The sequence below is a fragment of the Elephantulus edwardii genome, unplaced genomic scaffold, assembly GCF_000299155.1.
Source record: "Elephantulus edwardii isolate Elephantulus edwardi_28Jun2011 unplaced genomic scaffold, EleEdw1.0 scaffold00027, whole genome shotgun sequence".
Lineage (NCBI taxonomy): Eukaryota > Metazoa > Chordata > Mammalia > Macroscelidea > Macroscelididae > Elephantulus > Elephantulus edwardii.
Genome location: NW_006399777.1, coordinates 684,880 through 699,838, shown reverse-complemented (window position 1 = coordinate 699,838; position 14,959 = coordinate 684,880). Strand labels below are relative to the sequence as shown.

General features: G+C 49.7%; 2 protein-coding genes across 2 annotated transcripts in view; both read left to right on the top strand.

Moving 5' to 3' along the window:
* Positions 1-470, top strand: part of NEK11 (NIMA-related kinase 11) — a 189,685-nt gene extending 189,215 nt beyond the window's left edge. The window contains exon 15 of the mRNA XM_006883396.1: positions 251-470. Within this exon, the coding sequence (XP_006883458.1) occupies positions 251-470 (220 nt within the window). The remainder of the gene's footprint in view (positions 1-250) is intronic.
* Positions 471-12,939: 12,469 nt separating this feature from the next.
* On the top strand, positions 12,940-14,388 carry NUDT16 (nudix (nucleoside diphosphate linked moiety X)-type motif 16). Its single transcript, XM_006883395.1, has 3 exons — positions 12,940-13,077; positions 13,156-13,425; positions 14,209-14,388. Exons 1-3 carry the CDS (start codon positions 12,940-12,942, stop codon positions 14,386-14,388), a joined length of 588 nt encoding a protein of 195 aa, XP_006883457.1.
* Positions 14,389-14,959: the final 571 nt, after the last annotated feature.

The window sequence follows — 14,959 nt, the reverse complement described above, 5'->3', positions numbered from 1 at the left end:
GAGGAGGAGGCAAACTCCATGAAGGTGGAGACTGCCTAATTTGTCTCCTTTCATATTCCCAGTCCCTAGAAAGGTGCCTGGCACACAGCAGGTCTGTGAGAACACTTGGTTGAGTATTACTGGATGCTCGCAGTGGGTATGCTGTGCCCTCAGTTGCCATGCTATTTGTATAATAAACAATTTTTAAGTGCATTCTCACAGGTGGTCTCGGTGCGTAATTCTTCAGCATCTTGTCTGATTCGTTTGGCAGGTCGGCTGTGCAGAAGCTGGGAGCGGAGATGTTTGACAAGGTCTACAGTTACCTCAAGCGAGCAAGGCAGCAGCAAGCCAGTGACGTGGAGGTTCAGAAGGTCCTGGAGGAGCTCGTGCCGCGGGCCAGCGAGTGCTTTGAGGTCGACCAGCTCCTTTACTTTGAGGAACAGTTGCTTCTCACGATGGGAGAAGGGCCTTTGCTGCGGAATTTTTGCTAAGCTGCTGTCTACACAGTGGACACGCTGAATGCACAGGCTGGACCCTGTTAAGGAAGACCTGTCGTGACAGGACTGTCACCATCCCTCCAGTCCCTGACAGGAAGACGTGTCGTGACAGGACTGTCACCGTCCCTCCAGTCCCTTGGCAGAAGGAGAGTTCCCATCTGCTGCTGTGGGCTTGCGTGTGGTCTGAGCGGGCGGGCATACACGGCCTTTTGACGGCTGAGTTGTCAGATATCAATTGCCAGGCCTCTGTAAACTTATGGTTAGCTGCCAAGCACATCAGTGGCTTGGGCCACCCAGAAACTCCAGTTAGAAAGTGGACGCATGTCGCCAGGGCCTGGAGCGCTGTCCGGTCTGCATCCTGAGAGGTGCATGGTGGGCTTGGAGTCCTGTAAGCATTTCCCCCATGAATTCTGTGGGGGTTGTAGCAGGAAGATGTTCTGGGAGAAGCTCTGCACTCATACGACGTCCAGTTGGGGACAGAGCCCAGGGCCTGAGTCCCTGGTCTCCGTGGACTGTGGCCAGCCCACTCACAAGGGTCAGCAGACCCTGGCCTCTGCATGTCTGTCTCAGGTGGCCTGCCTTTGTCCACCTCTGGATTCCCACGATAACAAGAAGTGCATATATGAAAGAACCCGGATCAGAATGCCACAAAGAGCTTCCCTCCTGTGTCTTACTCCCACACTGATCCCTCCTACTGAGGATATGTTCTGTGACTACTAAATAAATTGTCTTGTTTGTCCTTCTCTGTACCCAGAGCACCTTGCTGAACGGCACATATCTGATGGTGATTGTCACTCTTAACAGCTGCCGACATCTGGGCTGCTGGGTGCCCGTTACCTACCAGATACGGGGTAAGTACTGCAGGGTCTTCCTCCACTGGATCGCTCGCCAGCTCCCTGGTGGACACTGGACACTTCAGCGCTTACTCCTCTTCTGAGGCAGTAGTGGCTCCTGAGAAAAAGGGCAGTCTCCGCCCGACAGGGTTCATGGCCCCCAAAGCCTGCCTGCAAGGGCTGTGCTGCAGAACCCAAGGCCATGAGAGGGCTGTGCCGCAGAACCCACCAGAGGCCCTGTGAGGGCTGCACTGCAGAACCCACCAGGGGCCCTGAGAGGGCTGTGCCGCAGGACCCGCCAGAGGCCCTGTGAGGGCTGCGCCGCAGAACCCACCAGAGGCCCTGCAAGGGCTGTCTGCAGAACCCAAGGCCCCAAGAGGGCTGCACTGCAGAACCCAAGGCCGTGAGAGGGCTGAGCTGCAGAACCTGCCAGAGCCCTGAGAGGGCTATGCCCAAGAACCTGCCAGGGGCCCTGAGCCAGGCACAAGAGTCAGGGAAACCTGCTCGGTCACATGGCTGGTCATGGGCTGAGAAGCAGAGCTGGACTTTCGACCACATCTCTCTGGTTTGAGCCAGGACTACGTCCGACTTGCCTGCTGCCGTTTTTAGGTGCCTTCAAGTGAGATGTGACTGACAGCAGCCCTGTGAAGAGATCTGGACCATGTCCTCCCTGTGCCGTCTTCACCATTTCTGACATGCGCTAGCCTAATGCTGTGGTCACCGTGTCAGTCCATCCACTGAGGGTCTTCTTCCCTTTCTCTGACCCTCCACCTTTCCCTGCATGATGTCTCTCTCCAAGGACTGGCCTCTCCCAAAAACAGGCCCAACGTAAATGAGACGAAGCCCCACTCAAAGGCACTCATTGCCATGGCATTGGGGCTGACTTACAGCGGGCTCTCCAGTGGGTTTCTGAGACTCTAAACCAGGCAGGAGGAGAACTTCCTCCTGAGGAGCTGCTGGCAGATTTGAACCGGCAGAGTCATGGTCATCAGGTGACCAGCCCAGTCTTCTAAGTCCTGCCTCTTTCCTGAGCCAACAATGCCCATTCCCATTTCATCCCTGTGTGTGGGAAACTGATCCTTTAGGAGACACAGGTCATTACTGATGCCCTCAGAGGCCCTCTGGTTATCTGCTGGAGGAAAGGCAGGCCTCAAACACAGGCTTCTAGAGATAGGCACAGCCTCAGCTTGGGGAGCTCTAGTCATGCTGCCACCCCAAAGGCATGTGGTTCAAATCTACCAGCTGCTCTGTGTGAAAAAGATGGCCAGTCTCCTCCCGTGTGATCTACTGCCTTTGAAAACCCACTCGGCGAGCAGCTGTGAGTTGGTTCCAACTTGATGGTACATAACAAACCAGTGGCCCAGTGACAAGGAGCTTCACTATCAACCAAAAGGCACATGGTTCAAATCTACTAGCAGCTTCGTGGAAGAAAGATAGGCAGGCATCTCCCATGTAGTTTACAGCCTCTGAAAACCCCTGGGGAGTCAGCAGTGAGTCAGTTCAGACTAAGCATCAGTGAGTGAGAGATAAATCAGAAATTTCTTCCAGTTCCAAACTTGAACATGCTTACAAGTCAAATCTATGAGTGGTGGGGGTTTTCTGCTTTGGTTTTTGGAGTTAGGGTTTTTTTGTGGGTGGGTTTTTTTCCCCCCAGAACATTGAAAATCAGTGAAACTCAACATGGTAAGACCTCTGACCACTCACTACTGGGACCAGACCTGGGAATGCCCACCATTTAACTGGGAAGACACTTAAGTCCAAGGAAGGCCACCCTTTGTCCCCAAGATGTGTTAAAGGTGGTATGATCACAGCACTCACGTTAATAATAGTTTAAAAGTCTTGTCGCTAATGGTTTTTCAAACCTTGGGACAGAATGATACTTTGGTGATTTGCTAGGTCAGATAGGAAATGGCTATTCATTCATCGTCCTCGCTACTTTCAGAGATCAGCGCGCCCAGCGTGACGTGTTTCCAGGAAGACGGATGAGACCATCCTACCCTGTGGTTGTTCACCATGTCAGTCTTAAAGGAAAGCTGGCTGGAAGAAATGCCAGTGTGGATCACACTTCCATGTTTTGACCATGGGCAATACCATCCTGGATCAGACTCTCCTGCCTTCTAGAAGCAGCTCGATCACCTTTCCCTCAGCTTGTTCAGGGGAGGCAAGGTGTAAGAAGATGGGAAGAAAATACCTTTTCATTTTCCCATTGTGGAAACGCTTTCTCCGCCAGCCATGTGTTCATGCTGGGTGACTCTGGAGTGGGCATTCATAACTAGCTAAACTCCAGGATGGTGGGGAATCGGCTGAGAAGCAGAACTAGGAAGCCGCTTGTTAGAGAGTCCTCGGGGGAAGAATAAAGGGGCCCTGCCAGCTTGCCGCTCTGCAGAAAGTGGAACTATTTCACAAATCCATGCTGTGCCTGTTTATGCTGAGGAAATGCCCCGGGCCACCCTGGGTGATGCAGAGATGAGGCGCACAAAAGGGTGTGATGGAAGTCAGTCAACGTCTTTAGGGCTGAGCACGGGGAGAAAGCTCAAGGTGGATCATGAAAGGCCCTGCTGGCCCAGTGGGCTTGCTCCACGACAGAGGCAGACCGATTACATAGCTCTAGGGGGAGAAACGCCTCACTGTCCTATTTCAGAATCACACCATAGCTGACTGATGAGCTGGAAAGGAGCGGGCCCAGCCAGTAAGACAAGAAAGGAGCAGAGAAGTAAAAGAATGTTTTCTAAATATTTGGGGGGCGGGGGGTGTGTGTAACAGTAATTGAACTTACCCGTCAGATGATGTGGCATCTAGACACACTAGTTAATTACAGTGTGACCTAGGGCAGGTCATGTCTGTGGTTCCTTCCAGCATCCAAAGATTGTGGTAAAGAATCAATAAGAGATTACAGTCGATGACGTGGGAGCACTTCAACATCTGTAAAGTGCTGTAAACTTTTTTAAAAATTTTATTTTTGTGTGTGTACCATCAAATCAGACCTGGTTGGTACAGGAGACTGCCCCTCCTTCACCGGCAGAGCATCTGGTGGATTCAAACTGCGCTCTTCTGGACTCACTGACTTTCTCTTCATCCGTGACAACTCTTTTGGGTTTCTAAGATTCTGTCACCATGCAAACACATCCAGCCATTTCTAACTAACACTTGATTAGAAGTCAGCTGAGAGTTGGCCATGAGCAGTGAGACGTGACTCAGCTCGAAAAGCTCGTGGACCACCCTAGCGTCCCACAGGTGCCGCTCACTGGATTGCCCAGAGAACAAGGTCTACGTGGGCTTACTTTTCTGACTAATCAGTATGGAGCAGGTGGACATGTTTTCATGATAACAAAGATTCTACTCCTAGGTGTCTGTCTCTCCAAATCTTACAGCACCTTTCTACAGGGTCAAAGTCTCTTTTCAAATTTAAAATTGCTGACAGAGATGGACTTGTCCGTCAGTTTGTTGTGTGAGGGGAGTGATTCACAAGTTCCTACTTAGTTTATAACTTAGGTGTGTATGCTGTTGCTGTTATGTACCGTTAAGTCAGAATCAACTCATAGCAGGTTTTCAGAAACAGTTAATCACATGGGAGGAGACTGCCCATCCTTCTCCTGTAGAGCAGGTGGTGGATTCGAACCACATGCCTTTGGAATTGCAGCACAGTTTCTTACCACTAGGCCGCCAGAGCTCCCTGTATGCTTATATATGTGTGTATATGCTTGCTTATTAACTGTTTGCTCCATAAGTGCAGCTCTTGTCTGCCAGTTTGCTGTGCTGGGGTTATCTGGAGTTCCAGTTGCCAGCAGGGTCACACAAGGTGGACAGGTTTTAAAGATTAAGAGGTTAAGACAAGACTAGGACACAAGATTGGCCGTCTACTTCTGAAATAACAGGCCTTCAAAAATCTTAAGTGACAGAGGTACAGAGGTTAGATAGAGGTTAGACATAATACTAGTGGTAGATACAGCTTGGAAGTCACTCAAAATGAGGAGAAACAGTTGTAAACATCCAATAATAATAATTGGAACAAGGAATGTACAAAGCATAAATCTAGGAAAACTAGAAGTTGTCAAAACTGAATTGGAAGACCTAAAGGTGCATTAGCGAATTGAGATGGACGGGTCTTGGCCACTTTGAATCAGACAATCACATGACCTGTTATGCTGGGAATGAAACATTGAAGAAGAATGGTTTTGCATTTATAGTCAAAAAGGCCATTTAAAGAACTATCATGAAGTATAATGCTGTGAGTGATAGGACACTATCGCTACATGTACAAAGAAGACTTGTTAATACAAGGATTATTCAAATATACACACCACCAACTAAAACCAAAGATGAGGAAATTGAGGAATTCTCTTAACTCTTGCAGACTGAAATTGCCTGGGCAATCAATCAAGATGCATTAATAATAACTGGTGACCATCATTCAAAAGCTGGAAACAAAAGACTGGTAGATGGAAATTATGGATTGACAGAAATGAGGCTAGAAATGGAATTATTTAATTATGTGCAATAAATGGTTTCTTCATTACAAACCTTTTTTTAAAAAAAAAAGCACAAAAGGCCTCTTTACCCTTGAACTTCATGTGATGGACTGCACAGGAATCAGACTGACTACATCTGTGGGAAGAATCATTGGAGAAGCCCAATGTCAGCAGTCAAAACCAGTCCAGGTGCTGACTGTGGAAATGACCATAAACGACTCGTGCAGGTTAAAACTGAAGCTGAAGAAATGAAAACAAAAAGCACAAGAACCAAAATACAACCTTGAATCTAACCCACATGAATTTAAAAGCCATCTCAAGAATAGGCTTGAGGCCCTGAACACTAATGAACAAAGGGCCAATACGCTGTGGAATGATATCAAGGATAGCATCCTGGAAGAAAGCAAAAGGCTACTGCAAATTACATGAAAGAAAAGGCCAAAACTGTATTAGAAATTTTAATTCTGAAAATTGCATTAGAATTTAGAAAGCCAAAACAAAAAGAGTAATTTAGTAAAAGAAGATTTCAGAGGCCAGCACAAGAAGGCAAAGTATTAAAGTGTGCAAAGAGAGTAAAAAAATAAAAAGCAAAGAACTTGTTTAGCATTTCTCAAAAGAACTGAAGAACAAATCCAAGCCTTGATTTGCAATACTGAATGATGCTATGGGCAAAATCTTGAATGATCCAAGAAGCAATAAAGGAAGACAGAAGGAATAGAGTCACTGTACCAAAAAGAATTGACTGACATGAACCATTTCAGAAAGTAACATATGATCAAGAAGTTAATGAAGGAAGAAGTTCAAGCTGCACTGAAAGCATTAGGGAAGAAATGAGGCCCCATTAATTAATAGGAAACCAAGTGATATGTTTCAACAAATAGCCCAGAAAATGCTCATCAGTTTGTGCCAGGAAATTTGGAGGACAGTTATCTGGCCAACTGACTGGAAGAGACCATTTCAAAAAAAGTGATTCAACAGAATATAGAAATTGTTGAACAGTATCATTAATAACTCATGCAAACAAAATCCTGAAGATTATAAAAAAAATGGCTAAAACAGGAGTACATGGACAGAGAACTGCCAGAAATTCAAGCTAGATTTAGAAGAGGCAGTGCACCAGGGATATCAATGCTGATGTCAGATGATCTTGGCAGAAAGCAATAGCATAAGAAGGTCTACTTGGGTTTTATTGGCTATGCAAAAGCTTTTGACTGTGGATCATAACAAATTGTGGCTAACACTGAGAAGAATGGGAATCCCAGACACTTAATTGTGCTCAGGCAAAACCTTACCTAGACCAAGAGGCTGTTTTCTGAACAACAAGGGTACACTGCATGGTTTAAAGTCAGAAAAGGTGTGTGTCAGGGCTGTATCCTTTCTCTGTACCTGTTCAAACTGTACACTGAGAAAATAATTTTCAAGAAGCTCAACTTTATGAAGAATATGGCACCAGGATCGAAGGAAGACTCCTCAGTGAACTGTATTTTGCAGTTGACACACCTTCGCTTGCTAAAAGAGGGCTTGATGCACATGCTGCTGAAGATCAAAGCCTATGGTCTTCATTATGGATTACATCTCAGCATCAGGAAATGAAAAATCTCACCACTGGCCAATAGGTCAGATCATGATAGACAAGATTGGCATTGGCAGTTGCTTCCACTTGGTTGGATCCACAATTAACACACTTGCTACCAGTGGCCAAAACCTCAGAAGATGTGTTACACTGGGAAAGTATGCTGTTAAAGACCTCTCCAAAGTGTGCTGAGAAACAGTGATGTCAGTTTAAAGACTAAGATACCTCTGATTCAAGCTGTGGTCTTTTCAGTTAGCATCTGAAAATTGACAATAAGGATGACAGAATCTATACCTTTGAACTGTGGTATTAGAGAAAAGTACTGAATAACCCAAATATTATGGTCTGCCAAAAGAACAAACAAAATCTGTCTCAGAGAAAGTGCAACCAGGGTGCTTTCTTGGAGGTGAGGATGAAGACGTTTTGTTTCATGTCCTTTGGGCGTGGTGGCCAGTCCCTGGAAAAAGACATCATGCTTAGAAATGTGGAGGCTCAGTGAAGAAGAGGAGGACCCTCAACAAGAGGGATTGACACAGTGACTAGAATAACTGGTCCACGTGTATCAGAGATGGCACCCGGAGGGGCAAGGTTCAGATCTGTTAATAGGGTCAATAGATTGGTAAAAGGGTCACCAAGAACTTCATGGAGTCACCTAAGAGTCAGTCAAAGACCTAAGAACAACCTGTACTTACTAATCCAAAGTGAGCAGATTCACCTGGGTAGGAAGTAAACAAACAAACCTGTGCTTACTGTGTTAGGTAATTACCACTGAAGACGGTGTGAAGCACAAGGCTGGCCGACCATGTGGATTATATCTCAACATCAAGAAAACACCCCACCACTCCCTGCACCAACAGGTAACATCACGATACAGAAAAGATTTGACATTATCCAATACTTCATTCTGCTCGGATCTGCATGTTGTTAGGAGGGGCAGTCCTTGGAAAAGACGTCATGCTGGGAACGGTCAAGGGTCACAGGAAGTGAGGAAGCCCTTCAGGGTGACTAACAGTGGGCACGAGATGGGGCAGGACAGGACAAGGTTCGGGACTGGCACTCACGGGGTCACAAGTTGACTCGATGGTATCTAACAGTAGCCCTTTAGAAGACAGCTGAGGGCAGAGTCTTACGTGTGTGCACTGCTAACCCAACGGCCATTTATCTTTGGCAGTTCAAGTCCACCAGCGGCCCCAGGAGAAAGCCGGGCAGTGTCCTGCCACTTGGATTTACGGACTTGGGAACCCAGTAAAGGGCTGTGAGTTCGTAGCCAGTAGCTGTGAGCGAGCCTGCTCCTTCAGGAGTCTCTGGGGAAAGCCCACTGGCTCTCCTTCCGTTGGCAGCTCCCTGCTAGTGGTGGGACCCTTCCTTTACCCTCCAGACACCCTAATAACACAGTGGTTCTTGAGCCGGGCTCTGCACTGGAAGCACAGTGACAGTTCCATTAGGATGAAGAATTAAGTGGAACGATTTAAAATTACCTGGCACAAGTTGATGCTTGTCATAATCTTTTCCTTGCTTAAAAGAAGAAAAAGTGAAGGTCCTTCACCTCACTTTTCCTCTCCTGGACCAAAAAGACCCTATTTATGAAAGGATTTTGTGTAATGCAAAGCCTTATTCAAATGTAAATTATGACCTTTACCTTTTAACATCAGAAGTCCAAGATCTTTAAACTTATTGTTATGGAAAATATCATACATATATAAAATAAAGAGAATAATGTAAGAAGCTCTTGATAGCTTCAAAAATTTATCAATCCATGGTCAATTTTATTTCTACCCACAGTATTTTTATTTCATTTATAAATATTTCAGTATATGTCTTTCAAAGATATTTTTAAAGAACCACAAAACTATTTTCACATCTAAAAAGTACAATAATCCCTATAAATATGCAATTAGAATTTCTCTCTCCCCACTTACCCCACTTTTTAAGTTTGTTCAGAGTATAATCAAATAAAGCCCAACTGCTTCAAGTTATTATGCTTCATTGTCTTTTAATCGATGGGTTTTTGTCTCCGTCTCTTTCCTCCTTGTAATTCTTCCATTGAATAAAACAGGTTACTTATAATTCCTGCCATGTTTTCTTCATTTTAGTCTTAATCAGTTATAATCTCTTGATAATTTTTTAAAAAACTTTTAGAAGTGTTAGATATATATTTTAAAAATTGCAAAGATAGTGGGTTTCCACAGACCTGCCTAGTTAACGAAGCAATACTGCTCTATTTCATTAACTGAAGGCCATATTGTATTCCGGCTGCCTTCATTTTTACCTTAAGTCCTTTCATTTCAAGATCCAGGACACTGTGTCACCAAAGTTGTCATGTCTTCTAGGGCTCCTCTTGGACTTCATCTCACAACTCTGGCATACAACCAGGAGGGGCCGGACCTCGGGAAAAGACAGGTCACTGAAGGAAAGGATGATACAGCAAGATGGACTAACACAATTACTGCAACAGTGGGCTTAAACGGCAGAGACTGTGAGGACGCACGGGCGGCACAAGGGAGCTTTGTGTGCTGTACACAGAACGCTCGTGAGTGGAGTGAACCCAGTGGCATTTAACCAGGCGTAGTCCTTTTTAGGAAGGCAGGATAACTCCTTTGTTCAGTGACTTGCCTGCACATATGTCGGCTCAGTATCTTATGAATGAAGCAACTGCCATGAGTCAATCAGTAGAACACCTTTGAGGACACGGTTGATCTATTTCCTCCATCAACAAGGTCATCTTTGTCACATTTGTTTCTTGTTTTATGCCATTAAGTTGTCTAAAACAGTGACACTGTGAACAAGAGATTGGGAATATGCCTAGAGGGGAAGAAAAATCTCTATGAATTATGCTCCATTTTGGGGTGTCTTATTCCTCTGGAACACCAGTCACAACCCATTTGTGCTACCAGGCACAGAGAAAAGACAAACAGGCAGAACCCACTTCTGCTGAGTCAGTGCTGGCTCACCGTGACCATCTGCCAGATTTCCAGGACAGGTTAACTCTAGATCTCTAAAGAGATCAACAGCCAAGCAGCCATCTGAACGTGAGGGATGGATGGAGGCACTGGTTCTTGGCACAGCTGCTTAAGACTCCCTGAAGCCCAGGCAACCCCCTGCAGGCCCGAGAGCCACCTTGGAGACTCCCGTTAATCTGGGTGGGCCCTGGGGAAGGGCACTTTTTATAAGCTTTTCAGGTTGTGACTCTAGTGTGTTGTTCGCTGCCACCCAGTTGGCTTCAACCCCTAGGGACTCTGCAAAACTAACAAAATGCTGCTTCACCACGCTCTAGGACTTCAGCCAGTAATGCCCTTGGCACAGCTGTAGAATCACCGCCTTGACCCAGAAATCACGCTGGTAGACGCCACCTCTGCCCTTCTGCCCAGAGTTCACTCTTCCCTGGGTGTGCCTGGCTGCAGCCCAACCCTCAGGCCTTTAGCATACCCCACAGCACTCTGCCTCCCCTCAACTTCAAGAATGCCACATTTCCCATTGGTTTTACGTTGGGTTCCATGGCATGAACCTGAGGGTGAGTATCTTTTGATGTGCTGTGTTACTGGTTGAGAGGTCAGCAGGCCTAATCACCAGCGAGATAAGGCAGTCTGTCCCCATCAAGATTACAGCCTGGAAGCACCAGCCATGCCACAGACCTGCAGATCTGTTATAGTTGGAATCAGCTCAGTCCCATTTGAGTTTGCTTTTTAGGGACTGTTTTAAGTGCCCCAAGCCTCTCAGCCTTCCTGATCATCTTGTATCATTATCTCCATCTAACATGTAATGGAGGATGGGTGACCTGCCCAAGTCATTAGCCTGTGTACTGAGTTCTCAGGATCTTCCAACATACAACCATTTTCAGACCACACACTATACTCAAGACCTCTCAAGCAGCTGCCACTTATTTTTGTTTGTGTAATAAGGGCTGACTCATGGTGGAGTCTTTTGATTTCTTGACTGGTGCCATCAAAGGTGTTGCCTGTGGGTCTTGTTGTGATGTACCATCAAGTAACCTGTGTACATAGTGACCCTACATACAACAGCACTACACCCTGCTCTATGCTGTGCCAAACTTATTGTCTCTGACACACCTACCCCCATTAGGCCAGTCACTGAGTCAATCCACCTTATAGAGGGTCTTCCTCTTCTGCGCTGTTCCTCCACCCTCCAAGTACGACATCCCTCTCCAAGGACCGGTCTCTCCTTACAACATGTCCAAAGTATGTCAGACGAAGCTTCAGAATCCTTGCCTCCAAGCAAGATAAAATCATTGACAACTTCAATCTTTTCTTCCACCTGTCATAATGTTGCCTATTGATGCAGTGGTGAGGCTTTTTGTTTTCTTGACCTTGAGAGGTATTTTGAAGGCTGTAATTTTTTTATCTTTTGCAGCAAGTGCCAAGAACAAGTCTGTCTTCAAAGAAGTCCAACCAAGGTGTTTCTTAGAGGCAAGGAAGCTGTTTCATATACTCTGTGCACGTCATCAGGAGACAGTCCTCGGAAAAACATAGCATGCTGGGTGGACCCACATAATAATGGGCTCAGGCATGTCAGAGATGATGTTGCAGGACAGGGCAAGGTCCGATCTGTTCACAGGATCGCTGTGAGTTACAGGTGCTTGATGGCACCTACCAAGGTGCTTACCGGTTACTCTATCTCTGTCAGGGATTGCTTACAAACATACTGACTGGCAGGAAGGTGCCAGAGTTGAAAGTCATGCCAGCCACACCTAGGAGCCAGGGAGATGTGAAATCCATCGAGACAGCTTAGTAAGAAAGGGCAAGTAAACCCGTGTGCACTCTGCAAATTTGAGGCCCTTCCTCATCCTCCTTCACAGTCCCAAAGTCTCCGGGTTCGTGGGCAGAGCCTGGAAGAGACTGGAGCTGCCTCCGTTTAGGACACCCCTCGAGGACTCTGCACCCACAGCTCCGGCTTCTCCGCACCCCTAAATAATCGCAGCCGGCTAGGACTTCTCCAGATCCCTCTTCCTCTGCATCAACCCCACATCGAGCTGCTCGGTGCCTGCTGACAACCCAATTTTTTCTTTTTACATGATCGAAACTTAACGTTGACCACCCCCATCCTGTGATTCGGGTCAAGAGACTAGCACTGCCATCCACTCCGGCCAAGGCCCGTGACCACACCTCCAGTCACCACTCGGCACAGCTCATCCCAAGCTCATTGTCTTCCCGACTCCAGTCCCCGTGCCGGTGGCCCCCGTCCTGTCGGGATCAGGCCACACACCGCTTCCTCCGTGGACACTGCACGTGGACACCGCCCCCAGGCCTCGTCCTCCGACTCCGCTGCAAAGCCCACGTGCGCCCTGCTCCCTCTTCCTGGCGCGCTTGATTGTGACGTAAGCACCCGTGGCCGGTCTCCCAGCAGCCCCCGGGCGGGCCGACCCAACCCGAAGGAGCTTCCGGTTTCCCGAGTGTCCCCGCGGCCGCCGAGTTCACGCGTATCTGTAAACACCATCTTTATTGGCTGGCCGGGGTTACGCCCCGCCCCTTCCCGCGCAGATTGGGCCTGGAGGCCCCGCCCACGCTCGGATTGGTCCGCGGCGCGCCCCGCCCGCCTGCCACGTGACGGCGCTGCCCACGGAGGCACCGGCCATGGCGGGGGCCCGGCGGCTGGAGCTGGCCGAGGCGTTGGCCCTGGGGCCCGGCTGGCGACACGCGTGCCATGCGCTGCTCTACGCGCCCGACCCGGGGCTGCTCTTCGGCCGCATCCCGCTGCGCTACGCCGTCCTGGTGAGCGGGGCGCGCCCGCCCGGGGTCCCCGCCCCGCGCGCCCGGCCCCGCCGCCAATGCCCGCTCCCCTTCCCGCAGATGCAGATGCGCTTCGACGGGCGCCTGGGCTTCCCCGGCGGCTTCGTGGACGCGCAGGACGCCAGCCTGGAGGACGGGCTGAACCGCGAGCTGCGCGAGGAGCTGGGCGAGGCGGCGGCCGCCTTCCGCGTGGAGCGCGCCGACCACCGCAGCGCGCACGCCGGGCCCCGGCCGGGGGTCGTCGCCCACTTCTACGCCAAGCGCCTGGCGCCCGAGCAGCTGGCCGCGCTGGAGGCCGGGGCGCCGCGCGCCAAGGACCACGGGCTGGAGGTGGGCGCCGCCCCCTGTGCCCTCCTCCCCGTCCGCCCTCCTTGTCCCCCAGCCCCGCGCGTGCCGCCCCGTCCGCCCTCCGGCCCTCCTAGCAATAGCCATGGTCATCCCGGCTGGACGGCCCCCGGCGCCCCCTCGCTCAGTACTGAGCTCTCTAAGGATCCTTCTAGGAAATCCACCCTCATTCCCAGGCCCCTGTGTCTCTGTGGCCTCAGTGGATAAGGAGTTGCGCTGCCAACCCAAAGGCAGACAGTTCGACTCCACCAGCTGCCGCGAGGGACAAAGATGGGGCGTCCCCTCCCGTGCGATGACAGCCTTTGAGAACCCCCTGGAGGGCTTGGCGCTGAGAGGCGCTGTGTCCTGATACCTGGAGGGGTGGCTGTGGAGCAGGGGACCGATGTGTGTGCAAGTGACCGATGTGTGTGCAAGTGACCGCTAGTGGAGTCACCCGGGGGCCTTATTAAACCTGCCTCCCTTCCTGCGTCTTGCTCCCAGACTTGCTGGTTCGGGAGATGGAGGGATTGGTGGAACCCAAGGCTTTTTATGTGCCCCAAGTTCCCCGCCTGTGCTGGGCCGGGACCAGGTATGCATCAAGGAGGCAAACACCGGGAAAGGTGAAGGGGGCGTAATGTAAGGAATCAGAGCTTTCAACTCCGCCCTCCCAATCCTGTCACTGGTAACAGGAATTGAGCACAGTGCTTTCCGTGGGCTGATGAGCTGGAAGCACCTGCCTGGAGGGAAAGTCTACCTGGTCCCCAGTGTCGTCTTCTGCATCCTCCACAGGTGCTGGGCCTTGTCCGAGTGCCGCTGTACACGCTCCGGGACGGCGTGGGGGGCTTGCCCGCCTTTCTGGAGAATTCCTTCATTGGGGCTGCTCGGGAGCAGCTGCTGGAAGCCCTGCAGGACCTGGGCTTGCTCGAGTCCGGATCCATCAAGGGCCTTAAGGTCTCAGCTCGCCACTAGAGAGAGCGTTCATGGGTCCTGGAGCGCGATCTCAGGACTCGGCAGGAGGAGGAGGGAGGCATGATGGTGATAGAAGAAGTCCATGTGGGGTGTTTGGGGATGAGCACCCCTTCTTGCCTCCTGTGGACTGACAGCCTCAGGGCAGACTCATCTCAGTAACCCTGGCCAACTCGGCGCTTCCAACAGCAGCCTGATAGATCCTCTGCACCCTCCCCCCAGCAAAGTCCATGAATACAGATTTATCTCCACAGTGTGACTCCTCATTTAACCAGAGGTCGTGTGCATACCACCATGCTTGTCACCCTGTCAGCTTCTAGGGAACAGCTTCTGGAAGGAAGACGCTTCTCCCTATTCTCCTTCATGGCTGCTTCCTAGTCTGGGACCGCAGAGGCCACTCGCCTGTCCTTGTTTGGGGATTGGCCAAGTCAGTCAGCCCCTGAACAGTGGGAGAATGTCCTAACCACCCCTGGCCCCTGCCTTTCTCAGAAACCAATGGGATGTGCTAGGGACTTGGCTGACTCTGCATCTGAGACCGGAGTCCGGTGCCTCTCACCTGGTCTTTCTCTTCTGG